Source organism: Chelonoidis abingdonii, chromosome 15, assembly GCF_003597395.2.
Source record: "Chelonoidis abingdonii isolate Lonesome George chromosome 15, CheloAbing_2.0, whole genome shotgun sequence".
NCBI lineage: Eukaryota > Metazoa > Chordata > Testudines > Testudinidae > Chelonoidis > Chelonoidis abingdonii.
This window is the reverse complement of record NC_133783.1, coordinates 17,188,566-17,203,429: the sequence shown is the minus strand read 5'-3', so window position 1 is coordinate 17,203,429 and position 14,864 is coordinate 17,188,566. Positions and strand designations below refer to the sequence as shown.

General features: G+C 37.2%; 1 protein-coding gene across 1 annotated transcript in view; it reads left to right on the top strand.

Annotated features, from left to right (window-relative positions):
- Window positions 1-10,522: 10,522 nt before the first annotated feature.
- ANK3 (ankyrin 3) overlaps window positions 10,523-14,864 on the top strand; it is a 548,067-nt gene continuing 543,725 nt past the window's right edge. The window contains exon 1 of the mRNA XM_032786555.2: window positions 10,523-10,942. Within this exon, the coding sequence (XP_032642446.1) occupies window positions 10,829-10,942 (114 nt within the window). The 5' untranslated portion in view covers window positions 10,523-10,828. The remainder of the gene's footprint in view (window positions 10,943-14,864) is intronic.

The following is a 14,864-nucleotide window of genomic DNA, read 5'->3' as shown; positions in this document are numbered from 1 at the left end:
ACTGCATGCAACACAAGTCAGAGGTTATGTGTATGAGTGCAAAGATGGCGCAAAACTTCCTTTATCACTGTATGCTGGGCTGGTTCTCTGGTGTCTTGGCTTAAGTTACAGTGGCTGCTAACAACTTTAGGGGCCAAAACTGTATCTGAGGGTTGGTACAGTGTAACATCCTGACTGCTCACCCTTTTTCTTACCGTATCCCCTTGAGCTGGCAGCAGGGAAATGGTAAGGGCACAGGAAAATATGTTGGGAATTACTATGAATTTTGTGTAGACATGAGGAATTAATGCAAAAGTTTGCAATACCAAAATATTTGCAAGTACTTTAAAAAAGCTCTAGTTAAATCATGCTGTTTCGCTAATGGGGATGTACCACAAGACTTGAGCACAGCTGTGCTCTCAATTGTTAACAGCTTTGAATACTATTCACTAGCATTTCCTAAGAGCTAGTGATCTTTATTAGCATTCCCAAGAGTTAGTAATATTGTGCAGTTGAGTCTCATCCCAGTCTTTCATCTGTAATGGGATTTATACAGAAAATAATATGGGAAAATCAGTTCTAAATCTCTCTAAATATGTAGAGTTTTTGTGGTTCCTGATAAACTGAGACGGTGACCCAGATTCTTCTCTGAAAAAGTGTTTTAGTCTTTGAGGGTCACTCCTATTTGGTGCAGCTGTCACAGATAAAAGCTGTCTGTTGTGTTAAACTTGGTTTTACCGTTGCTTATACTGAGACATGAAATGAGAATTAAGAAAATGCCTAGGCAGAATTCTTAAAATAAATAATCTAATGCCCAGACAGAATTATTGAGCTAGAATTTACACTGCAAATGAATATCCATTAATTCAAAACAGCATTAACATGCTGTAGTAATTAAAAAAAAATACGTGAATGTGAAAAAGTTAATAGCCAAAGTTGTTTTTGGAACATTAACTCTGCCCTACTACACTTTTTCACAGCAGTACAAGATCATCTTGCTTTAACCAGACTGCTCCACATAAGAACAGCCATACTCAGTCAGACCGAGCCCTGTATCCTGTCTTCTGACAGTGGCCAATGCCAGATGCTTCAGTGGGAATGAACAGAACAGAGAATCATCAAGTGATCCATTGGCCTTGTCATCCACTCTCAGCCTCTGGCAATCAGTGGCTAGAGACACCCAGAGCATGGGGTTGCATCCATGACCATTTTGGCTAATAGTCATTGGTGAACCTATCCTCCGTGAACTTACCTAATTCTTTTTTGAAACCCATTTGTCATGGTATAATTCCCCACTCTGAACCTTAGCGTCCAAAAGATGGGGTACCAGCATGAATTCCTCTAAGCTCAATTACCAGCTTAGTACTTGTAGTGCTGCCACCAACCAGGAATTCCAGTGCCTGGTACACTCTGGTCCCCCCAAAACCTTGCCCGGGGAACCCCAAGACCCAGATCCTCTGGATCTTAACACAAGGAAAGTAAACCCTTTCCCCCACCGTTGCCTCTCCCAGGCTTCCCCTCCCTGGGTTACCCTGGAAGATCACTGTGATTCAAACTCCTTGAATCTTAAACAGAGAGGAAAATGCACCTTCCCCCCTCCTTCTCTCTCCCCCTCCCAGACTCTCCCTGAGAGAGAAAGTAATCCTAACACAGAGAGAAATTAACCTTTCTCTCCCCCTTCCCTCCTTTCTCCCCACCAATTCCCTGGTGAATCCAGACCCAGTCCCCTGGGGTCTCACCAGAATAAAAAAAAAATCAGGTTCTTAAACAAGAAAAGCTTTTAATTAAAGAGAGAAAAACAGTAAAAATTATCTTTGTAAATTTAAGATGGATTAGGTACAGGTTTTTTCAGCTATAGACACTGGGAATACCCTCCCAGCCTAAGTATACAAGTACAAATTAAAATCCTTTCAGCAAAATACAAATTTGAACTCCTTCCAGCCAAATGCACATTTGAACTCCTTCCAGCCAAATACACATTTGCAAATAAAGAAAACAAACATGAGCCTAACTCGCTTTATCTACCTAGCACTCACTATTCTGAACTTATAAGAGCCTGTATCGGAGAGATTGGAGAGAAACCTGGTTGCACGTCTGGTCACTCTCAGAACCCAGAGAGAACAAAAACCAGAAACTAACAGCACACACAGAAACTTCCCTCCCTCAAGATTTGAAAGTATCCTGACCCCTGATTGGTCCTCTGGTCAGGTGACAGCCAGGCTCACTGAACTTGTTAACCCTTTACAGTCAAAAGAGATATAAAGTACTTCTGTTCTATTAACTTCTACTATCTGTTTATGAAAATGACCAAATCTGAAGTCCACTGGAGTAGGTCTGTGGAGGGTAGGGGGAGGTTTAAGTGTATTTTATTCTATTGTGTAAGTTTTCAAAATTTTTAGCTTGCTCCATTCTCCAGAGGAATAGCGTGGTGACACTGCTAGGGGCATTGAATGGTTCAATAGCCAGCTAGTCACAACTTCAGGATACATGAAAGATAAGATGGGGTAAATATAAGTAACACACATGCTAACTACACCTCTGGGCTTTGCTCTTTGGTACATTGAGCGTAATATTCTAAAGATAATAGAGGTTTCTTAATCTTATTTGTGAGTGTCATCTGAAGGATTACTTTGAGTTTACAGAGTTTAACACAGCATAATTTTTAAGTCAGGACCTCCATTCCATTTACATAGCCTTTTCCGAAGATCCTAAGCGAGTGATAACTTGCAGAATAAATATTCTTCCCTCTTTCTATTAATCTTTGTTTCCTCCTTCCTCTCATTCTCTTCTTTTCACCTCTCTTGTTTCTTGGGGCATTATAAACTATGGCAAATATGGAATGGCTTAAGTAAAATAGACTGCTCTCCCCCTCCCCCAACCTATTGTCTGGAGTCAGGTAACCAAGGGACTTCAAGGATCAGTAGTGTATCATAACAAGAATAGGATTCCTTTGTCTGTCTTGAGGCTTGATGCTCCAATAATTTCCATTTTCTTTCCTCTCTATTTGTGTTCTACCTGTGTCTCATATTCTAATGTGGGGAAAATTACAACACATGCTTTGTTTACCAATGAGAATTTTTGAAAAGATGCCTTAGGGTCTTCCTAGCATCCTGGTTCATCATCACACTTTCTCATCCTTATCTGTTTTCTGTATCTTGAAGGTTATAAATATTACTTGTTGATATCATGTTCCATCCACCCCAAAGGGACCACAGCCTTGAAGGAGAAATGTTTCAGTTTTCAGAAATCTATTGTTTTTGTGTGTTCTAACTAATGAATTCTCTCGGAACCAAATATTTCAACTTCATTTTTCTCCTGTTTTTCTTTTAGTCAGTGCATCATTTTTGCAATATTTTTAATATATGTATATGTACCAGCTTTGCTCCTTAATTTGGTGACTGAGGAATTAATTGAACCCAGAAATCAGGTCATGAATGTTTCCTTTTTGCTTGTTGTTTTGTTTCATTGTAATAATGGCTGTAGTTGTGCAGGATACAGTTTAATTATTTATGGATTTCTAAGATCTGACACAGTGATGTGTGCTAACATATTTCAGCAATCTGTCTTTAGAATGTAGTATTAACTAGGGCTGTCAAGCGATTAAAAACATTAGCAGCAATTAATTGTGCTGTTAAACAATAATAGAATACCAATTATTTTAAATATTTTTGGATGTTTACTACATTTTTGAATATAGTAATTTCAATTACAACACAGAATACAAAGTGTACAGTGCTCACTTTATATTAATTTTTTTACAAATATTTACACTATAAAAAACAAAAAAAATATTTTTCATTTCACCTCATACAGGTACTGTAGTGCAATCTTTTTATCATGAAAGTTGAACTTGCAAATGTAGAATTATGTACAAAAAAAACCTGCATCCAAAAATAAAGACACAACGTAAAATTGTAGAGTCTACAAGTCATCTCAGTCCTACTCTTGATCAGCCATCAATCGCCAACAAAGTTGGTTACAGTTTTCAGGAATAAGCTGCCTTCTTTTTTTTTTTTTTTTTTACAATGTCACCTGAAGTGAGAACAGCGATTGACATGGCACTGTTGCAGGTAGTGTTGCAAGATATTTAAGTGCCAGATCGGTAGGATTCATATGTCCCTTCATGCGTTCTCCCATTCCAGAGAACATGCTTCCATGCTGATGATGAGTTCTGCTTGATAACAATCCAAAGCAGTGTGGACTGACTCATGCTCATTTTCATCATCTGAGTCAGAAGGTTCATTTTCTATTTTGGTGGATTGGGTTCTGTAGTTTCCATATCAGAGTGTTGCTCTTTTTTTAAGACTTCTAAAAGCATGTGCCACACTTCCTCCCTCTCAGATTTTGGACGACACTTCAGATTCTTAAACCTGCGGTCAAGTGCTGTAGCTATTTTTAGAAATCTTACATCGGTACCTTCTTTGCATTTTGTCAAATCTTCTGTGAAAGTGTTCTTAAAATGAACATGTGCTGGGTCATCATCCAAGACTGCTATAACGTGAAATATATGCAGAATGCGGGTAAAATAGAACAGGAGACATACAGTTCTACCCTCAAGGAGTACAGTCACAAATTTAATTAACGCATTATTTTTCTAACGAGCATCATCAGCAAGGAAGTATGTCCTCTGGAATGGTGGCCGAAGCATAGAAGGGGCATATGAATATTTAGCACATCTGGCATGTAAATACCTTGTAATAGTGGCTACAAAAGTGCTATGCGAATGCCTCTTCTCACTTTCAGGTGACATTGTAAATAAGAAGCAGGCAGGAGTATCTCCCATCAATGTAAACAAACTTGTTTGTCTTAGTGATTGGCAGAATAAGACGTAGGACTGAGTGGATTTAGAGGCTCTAAAATTTTACACTGTTTTGTTTTTGAGTGCAGTTAGGTAACAAAAAAAAATCTGCATTTGTAAGTTATACTTTCACAATAAAGAAATTGCACTTCAGTACTTGTATGGGGTGAATTGCAAAATACTATTTCTTCTGTTTATCAGTTTTACAGTGCATATGTTTGTAATCAAAAGTAATGTAAAGTGAGCACTGTACACTTTGTATTCTGTGTTGTAACTGAAATCAATATTGAAAATGTAGAAGAACATCCAAAAATACTGAATACATTTCAATTGGTATTCTGTTGTTATAAGTGTGATTAATCACAATTAAGTTTTTTGAGTTAATTGCATGAGTTAAATGTGATTAATTGACAGCCCTGGTGTTAAAGTTGGAAACAATACGTTAATGCATGTACTATGCTAAAGCAAACGACTCTTTTCTATTGCAAGGTTGTTAAATTACTTTCCCACCACACCTTACAGCCATTCTTCATATTCTGTGAATAGCATGATGCTATGAACTGCAGATATTATCCTTACAACAACTTAAAGTGTAAATTTTACATTGTACCTATCTTTATGGTGCTTGTCTATAGTGTATGGTACATTCTGACTAAAATTACCTTTGTCACTTCTTTAATTTTGTCACTGTAAACAAAGTCCAAATAACTTTGTTTTAACAAAACCTTAAGATAAGTATTTAATAAAGTTTACTAGAGTCTGTGCCATTTCTCCCAGAAGCAAACTATGACACATGGGATGACAATAAGCATACCCCATCCAAATATTAGCCCTCCTATGCCATATCAACTTCAGACAGTTATGCCAACTCACCTATTCCCAAGGATAAATAATAGATAATAAGATAGAAAACATTATAGTATTTCTATATAAATCCATGGTACGCCCACATCTTGAATACTGCACACAGATGTGGTCGTCCCATCTCAAAAAAGAGATAGTGGATTTGGAAAAACTTTAGAAAAGGGCAACAACAATGACTGGGGGTATGGAACAGCTGCCATATGAGGAGAGATTAATAAGACTAGGACTTTTCAGCTTGGAAAAGAGATGACTAAGGGGGGGATGTGATAGAGGTCTATAAAATTATGACTGGTGTGGAGAAAGTAAAGAAGATAGTCTTATTTACTCTTCATAACACAAGAACTAGGGGTCACCAAATAAAATTAATAGGCAGCAGGTTTAAAACAAACAAAGGAAGTATTTTTTCACACAGATAACCTGTGGAACTCCTTGCCAGAGGATGTTGTGAAGGCCAAGGTTATAACAGGGTTCAAAAAATAACTAGATAAGTTCATAGAGGATAGGTCCATCAATGACTATAAGCCAGGATGGGCAAGGATGGTGTCCCAAGCCTCTGTTTGCCAGAAGTTGGGAATGGGCGACGGGATGGATCACTTGATGATTACCTGTTCTGTTCATTTCCTCTGGGGCACCTGGCATTGGCCATTGTCGAAAGACAGGATACTCGACTAGATGGACTTTTGATCTGACCCAGTATGGCTGTTCATAAGGCAAAGATTTTGGATATATTGTCTATTTTCAGTAACTGTCCAAAAACTTTCACTCAAAAACTTCTTCTCCCTTCAATATCACTTCAGGCTGCAGGCTTCACAAAGTCCCCCCATTATTACTCCAAACTAAAGGGTATAGTTCCCTTTTGACTGTCAGTTCACTAGCTAAGATGCCACTTCTCTGAAATCTTAACTTTAAAAGACACTTTCTCTGAAATCCACTTCAGCAACGACAGGTTTGAGCTCCACCGTTCAAGCAGTGATTGTAATCCACATACTAAAACAGCCACATGTTTTGCTTGAGTTGGTTAATTGGCTGAAGATATAGTCAGGACTAAACTGGCTTGGCTGAGAGGTGAAATCCTCACACTTCTGTGTGTTTTGAGTGAATGGCCAAGGTCATTTATTATCCTCACTTATTAGAGTTATCCTCATTAGTGGAAGCTTAAACTATATCTGCATGCATGAAATCTAGCCTGTGAATAAGGATTTTTGGTGCTGTTAAATCTTTAACCTTCGTAAGCACAAATCATTCTTGTGCCAACATGTAAAAATACCATGCCTAGTATTTAAAACATACAAAATATAGCAATACATTATTTTTATTTCCCTTTAACTAGGTTATTTAGTCATAAATCACGGACCAGTAAATTTTAAAAGGCTTAGGAAGCAACCGATGTTTTGCTGAAAAATATTAATGGAAAATAATAAGTGACACAGTACTTTTGATTAAATAAAAATTTGAATTTACGTTTTCAGAGGCAGGAGCTAGTGCACTATTTCAACCCCAAGATGAGGATGGAGAGAAGTAAAAGAGACTTGGGGTTTGTCTACGCTTACATTTTATAGCACTCTAACTTGCTGGCTCAGGGGCGTGAAAAATCACCCCCCTGAGTGCAGCAGGTCTGAGCGCTTTAAAGCGCTAGTGTAGACGGGCTCCGAGCGCTGGGAGCCAATCCCCTCGTGGAGGTGGATTACCAGGAGAGCTCACACATGACCACACTCACACTTCAAAGTGCTGCTGCGGGAGCTTTCCCGCAACAGCGCTTTGAAGTGTCCAGTGTAGCCATGCACTCAGTTCTATCTCTTTGTACTCACCTGGCTCCCATTGCTGTGTTATCTCTCTCTCTCTCTCTCTCTCTCTCTCTCTCAAACCTTGTTTACCATCTAAGAGAGAGGGAAATATCATTAACTTCATTGTACAGGTGAGGAGCTGAGGCCCAGAGCTTACACACGCAGTCTGTGGCAGAGCCAGAAATTGAACCCAGGTCACTTGGATGCTAGTCTTGTGCTTTAAACACAAGATTAGCTTCCTTCCTCACCAAAGCTTCCCCCTTCCCGCCAATTTTCTAGATTTTCCTTCCACAGTACCTCAGACCAACTTTCCTTTCTAGTCCCTCTCCACAGCAGAATCCTTGCTGGACTTAACATTCCCTCGCCAGCCCACCCTGACAGACATTCTTGGTTTCTGATTGACTCATTGCTGCACTGGGTCACATCAGGCCACTGGGCGTCCTGCATTTGGCTAAGTTACCTTAATGTGCACTTTTTGCTATTATGTTGCAAACTCTTTTGCATTTATGAATTTTTAATTCATATGTAGTTGCATGACCATATCTGTTGCAGTGAAGATTAGCAACCAGATCTTTAAGGCCAAATTTTGTCTTTGGATGCACATATGTGACTCCTACTGAAGTGAAAGCCAGAATTTGGCCCTTAGTAGTTGTTATTGGTGAAACTCAGTGTATACAAGCTGGCACCAACAAAACAAATGGCTCCTTAAGGTCACACAAGTCAATAATGGTCTTCATTTTTTTCAGCAAGACAGTGTGCTTGTGCACAGTTAAAAGTAAACTTGCGTGCTCTTGATCCAAAAGAATCAAATGTAACATCTTAAAAAAAAGTTCTGAGAAGAATCAAAACTCTAATTGAATACCACATTATCTCCATTAATTTCTTGATCTCAAACGTGTTTGATTCCCTAAAGCTCCCCCACTTCCAGGGGTGCTGGAACTAGAAGTGCTCGGGGCGGGGTGGCGGCACCTCTTGACTTTAAATGGTTTCCATCATGTACAGCGTTTACAGTTTTGTTCAATGGCTTTCAGCACCTCCGCTATAAAAAATTGTTCCAATGCCACTACCCACTTCCCTAGATTTTCGTAACCCCTGCTTGCTAACCATTGGGAAAAAATTCCTTCTCCAGTGAACCTTGTGGCCAGTTCAGGCTTCCATCATTTGCAGTATATAATTTGAATTTAGGAGACAAAGATATGTACCACTTATGGCTATGGAACATTATAATCAGAACCTCCCACTTCCTGTTATTTAAATGTTGAAGATAGCCTATGACAGTGAAGGTAGATGGGCTTTGTTGAGTGTATTCAGGAAGTGCAAGATGGTAGGTCTCCCGGAAGCTAATGGGCAGCAAGATGTCAGCTTTCCCACATACAGTCTTGGAATATTTAAAAATAGAAGCAAGTATATTTAAGGTTTATAGCTCATGCTTAAATGGGGAATAGTCACTGTTAGTGCAAAATCAGATATTTAAAACATTTCATTCCCCAAGAACAACTTTGTAACTGTTATTAGTCATTGATGGACAGTTACTGGTATGTATCAATGTGACCCTGCAATGAGCTTTTGATTGGCTTTTATGGCTTTTTTTTTTTTTTTTTTTTNGTTTTTTTTTTTTTTTTTTTTTTTACTTTTATGGGTGCAGCTTTTATGGTTTTATTGAATCAGTAAGGAAGGTCCATAATAGGTTGCGAGCTCCCCATCTCTGAGCATCTCTTCATAAAATCCATTACAGATTTCTACCATGCAACTTTTCTGCTACATTAATGAGCATGTACATGGTAGCCAAGCATAAGTACACTTGTTGGCTTTTCAGATGATTTTTGAGATTTAAAAATTCTAAAAAGATTTACTTTTATCCAAGTGACATAGGAGGTATAGCAGATGCATGTCATTTATTTATTATTATTTTTTATTATTATTAGATGCATGTCATTCATTGGAATTCACAACCTGGGCTCCATAGAATAGCTATCTAGTTCCAGAGAAGACAGAACAAGACCTCATATGACCCTCTACCTTGTACACAGCTCTGGAGATCCAGTGCAATTTAGCTGATTGCACTGCAAATTCAAATGATTTTTTACTTTTATATAAAATACTGTTTTTCTTCTTACAAATAAAATTTCAGAGTCATTTGAAAATCTATTTTTATTTGGTAAGGCAATTTCTACCTTGATTTCTTAAAAAAAAAAAAAAAAAAAATCAGTCTAATGCTAACATTCATTAGGCATTATATATTCCATAAAAAGGTTAAAAATAGTAACTTCTAGGCAAGCTATTTGTTGTTCACATTTGAGTGGAAAAAATATGGTGCCTTATTTACTGGGTGCCTTGTTCTGTGTACCTGTTAGTAAAAGATCCTCCTGCAGGCCCCTCATGCTGCTGCTATTTTACCTTCCAGAATGAATAGTCAAAAGCTGCAGTTATTCAGGACTCAGGTGGCAAAAATTGTAAGGTGGTTTGAAGTGAGCCTTGACATACAAGCTTAAAGCTACAATTCTAAGTACATTGAGATAGTGATTGTAACACAGATCCCCCTTTTCTTGACCATATTAAGAGAATGGTGCCAGGAAACCTCCTATGAATTAAATGCCTGTTTCACACACTAGCATGATCACATCTTTCTATCTGTATGATGTGTTGTAATAAGTATGGGTTTTTAAAAAAAAAAAAAAAAGACAACAGGGCTTTCAGTAATCCTCTCCCACAAAATGCAGTGGGATTGAAAAATCAGCATAAAGGACACACTGTGAAGATATGGCAATGCATGCATTGTTTTCTACATAATGCAGTCAGGGTCTCCATGGTAAAATGAAATTTTTATTTTATTTTTTGTCACCATCAGCAGTTAACCTAAAGTAGGAGCTGCTCCATTTAACTGTAGGTTAAGTGACTTACCATGCAATACTAGCTGGAAAGTATGGATAATGAACTTTCCTTTTTTTGGATAGGTTTTTATAATAGATTTCAAAATTGGTAAAAAAAAAAAATATATAATGCAGCATATGTTGTTCTGGAATTTTTTTTAATATAAAACCCTCCTTTTCAGCATTCCCCTTTCAGTGGAATCACTTAGACACTTCCAGCTGGTGGCAGGGGATACAGCCATAATACAGCTTTCTCTGTCCCAGCTGTCTTTTTCATTACGTTAAATGCATTACAATGGCTGCACTGCTTTATAAAGGTTCAGGTACAGAAAGGTATAGAAAGAAAATATGCAAACATGCATTTTTGTAGTGCCTGCCAGCTTCTACAAGATCTTTGGATTCTGAATGTGTTCCTGGCTCTGATCTAAGATATCCTTCCAGTCATTGGAACATTTGCTGAAAGGGCTTCTTAAGGTGCCTCAGGATATCACCTTTTACAAGGAATCATTGTTGTAAAGGATTTTTAGTGCATTATGGCTCATGCAGCCTCACAGCTAAAGAAAAACAGGGATTTAGAAATTGTTGCTGATGAAGAAAATGAGAAAAAAAGAAAACACAGGAAAAGATCCCGGGATCGGAAGAGAAAGGTATATAGATTTGTACCAAATTCTTACAAGCATTCCTTTGTTTCAGTTTTCTTACATTGCAAATGAGCTATCAGAGATCATTCTTGTATGTAACTTGATAGCTGTGTGAATAATTGGTTAAGATTGTAAAATAACATTGCAAACCAGAACTGTGGGGTTTGCAAAGCAATTGAATTTTTAATCGGCTGTTAGTTGATTGCAGTGATGATGGAGAAGGTGTGCACTCATTTCACATATAAATCAATCACAATACCATGATATGCAAGCATGGCTATAAGTGACTTTAAAATAGTGTATACCAGTAATGTGAAGGTTACATGTATGACACTGTCATGGTTTTAACTGACAGAATAAATAGTTTAGCCTATGTATACCTACTTACTGTGAATGTGTGTGAGGGTAGATTTTTCTTTGTGTTGGGACTATGTCACATGCTTGGCTCTTAAAACATCCATTTTGAGAATAATGTCACAGAATTGAAATGCTTTGTTGTTTTTCCTTTTTCCTAAAGACAAATTACATGGAAAATCAAACCACAATAATTTGTTGTTAGCAACTTGATTTTGTTAGGTTAAAATGTGGTTGTGATCATAGAGCCTTGTTTTTCTCTGCTGTGTAATTATCCTGGATGCAGAAATCTATGGTACACTGAGACCTGAAAAATTCAGTATACTAGATTGATGATTGTTGAATTAAGATTTGAATAGTGGTCTTTTTTTATTTTTCTCAAGGTATAAAACAGAATAGTTGAGGATAGTGGCATGATGATAGATGATGTCTTTATGAGTTCTGTGGGGGTATGTCCTTAAAAATGACACTTTGTATACTAGTCCATTTAGATAAGGCCCTGTAGTGATTTCTTAGTCATTGGTTGCAATTAGTAAAAATTGCCCAAAAGCCCATGGTGTGGTTATACAGAAGTGTGGTTATATAGAATTTTTGTGTATCTTTGTGAAATTCCCTAAGGGATAGATAATCTTAGTGTGCTCTAAGCAGCCATGCATGTGCTTCTTGAAAGGCATGTAGATTTCCTTTAACATATTGCAGCTTTTGGATGGAAAACAGTCAACATTTTCCTGCCTTTTCCTCTTGTTTCTTCTGAAATGGCAGTGTTAAACTTAATGAGAAGCACTAAGAAACCCACTGTCTTCTGTTCTAGGGAACACATCAGAAGGCTGTGTTTAGATGGCTGCAGTGAGGGTACTGCAGCATATTAACTATAGATGTCTTTTCCATTTAAATATACATGTAAAGGTCTCCTCAGTATTTTTTATGGTACAAATGAAAGCACAAAATTAGGATATTGCCTTTGGGGCAGATTTCACATCAAAAATTGGTCTGAATATGTAACATTTTTTCCTGTCTGATTTTATGGTAATATGCAGGTCTGTAGCATTGTAGCTATCATTTTTCAGCTGAAAATGAACACAACAATGCAAATTTAAAGGATCTGGCCTACCACTATGTATTTTCATTTGAGGTGTGAGTTAAAATGTATAGTATCACATTTAACTCTGTCCAGAATTTAGAGAACCAATATTATCTATAATAGGCTTAAGTTTAACAATAGCACACACAACCATATATATGCTGGCTTTGTGCTCATTCATATTTACTTGGCAAAATGTGGAAGAGATGTGGCAATAATAGCCTCTTGATTCAGAGATCTGAGACAATTGCTTTGTGGACAAAAATGCTTTATTGTTTATACAACACAATGCTGTGGAAGGGAAATCTCTTAGCAACCAGAGTGGGACCTGGATAAATATCAATCTATTTATTGTAAATGTATGGATTTTTCAGTATATTGTTTCTTCATAAAATAGAACAAATAGAACATAGAGGTTTCACACCAACAATGTTTTTTTTCCTATTATGCTGGAGGTTGGTGATCAATTTGGAATTCTTTCTTAGCAGTATTTTTAGGACTTGCAGATTCAAGACATACTAAGTTTATTAGGAGAATGCAGAAAAAGCAGTAACTTTGTCACTGACTATAAAAAGTGGGAAAGAAAAATTGTGCATGTGCAGGTGTATTACTCACAAAAAGGACACCATTATGCCTGTCATACACCAGGCATAAACTATTACTGTACATTCTAGTTGTTGTTTGTTGTTTTGTAGTTCTTGCGGAAGGAGGGGTATTTAGAATAACCATTATTTCCACTATGAGTTCTGAGTCACTTCTTTATGTACCTCTGCACCACCCACAAGCAAGCAATACTCAGGTTTTTTTATAGTCACATGATGTTGCACAGCACTAACCCTTTACTTGAGCAATATATGCAAATATCCTCTAGGGACTTCAAATCGCATTAAAACACCAGTGAGTGCTAATATCCCTAGATAATTTATACAGTAAGGAGATTGAGGCATGAGATGGTTGGAAAGTCAGGCCTGTGAGACCACAAAGTCTCTACAAACTGGTGATGCCAAACCCCGTCATACTGATAGTCATTTGTGTGTAATGGTAGGATTGTAATCTGAGGAATAAATTTCACGGCTTTCTCAATTATTTGGCACTTTACCATGTACTAAAATTTCTGCCAAGATTTTCTCTAAAAACATACAGACAAATATCTTGTTAGGTGATACTCAGTTCGTTATGTTGTAGGATCAAATCTTCAAAACTGTGTGTGCGTATTAGCATGTGTCTATTTTAAGCATGCAATGAAGACATAGTTGATTGCAGTGATGATACATAAGATGTGCACTCATTTCACATACAAATTAATCACGTTACCATGATATGCAAGCATGGCTAAAGTGAGTTTAAAACTGTGTATAACAATAATGTGAAGGTTACATGTATAACACTATCATGGGTTTAACTGACAGACTGAAGACATTATAAGTGTGCATGCATGTGAATTCTCACTTGTATTTGCACACTTAAATTTCTAGTATGCACTTATGAATATTGAGCTGTTAATTGTTTCTTATTCATGGTATAACAAAATAAAGAAATGGTATCAGAAAATAAGAGAGATGCATCTGTTGACCGATATACAGATTTCGCTGTTTACTCTGTTCAAATGTATTTTAAAATTGGGGAAAGATTCTGACTGGTGTAGCCCAAGTGCATCAGGGCAAATTTTACCCTAACAAAAAAGATTGGAACACCTTTTAAGAATAACAGTTGATTTAATTATCTGACTGTTCTGCTTCTGACAAGGTTCCCCTAGATCATGCACAATTTTGGCTATGAAAACTAGCAATGGTTTCCCATATGCCAGCATCTAGGAAGGATTTAAATGCTCTCTTCAGTGTCAGCCCTCAATAAAGACAGAAGTCTCTTGTTTAATTATAATATATTGTAGAAGAAAAATGTAAGTCTAGGTGCATACTGAATATTTTATGTTTTATACAATATTCAGCGAAGTGGAAGTGGTTTCCATTTGTGTATAATATTAAGGAGCTAGTTGGTTCTAGTGGAACTCGTAATAGTGTGTTTATGCTGAAGGACCTAGTGCTGCCATTTGTGATACCTTAAAAACTGATGTTATCCCACCCTGCGTGTTGTGGATTCCAATGTTACCCTGGCAATTTTACCATGAGTCTCATGATATCTGATGTTTACTTAAAGCCCAGCTCCTGAACATAAGGGAATCCCAGCTCTCATATATATATAATTTTAAATGGTCTATATGAGAAAGTTGCACTGGTATAACCTAAGGTATACATTTAAATGAATGTAATTAAACTACTGCAAATCTCTGTGTGGACACTTAATTTCAGTGGAAGTGGCTTTTTTTGTTTAGCTTCAATCAGTTGGGAACAGGTTTAAGTAAAGCACTCTTAGACTGAAAAGAGTACCCTTGCAGGGATTTGCACTGGTTTAATTATATGAGTTTAAAAGTCGATTTATATTAAACTGGTGCAACTTCCCCATGTAGACAAGGCCTAAAGGTTGTGAAGAAAA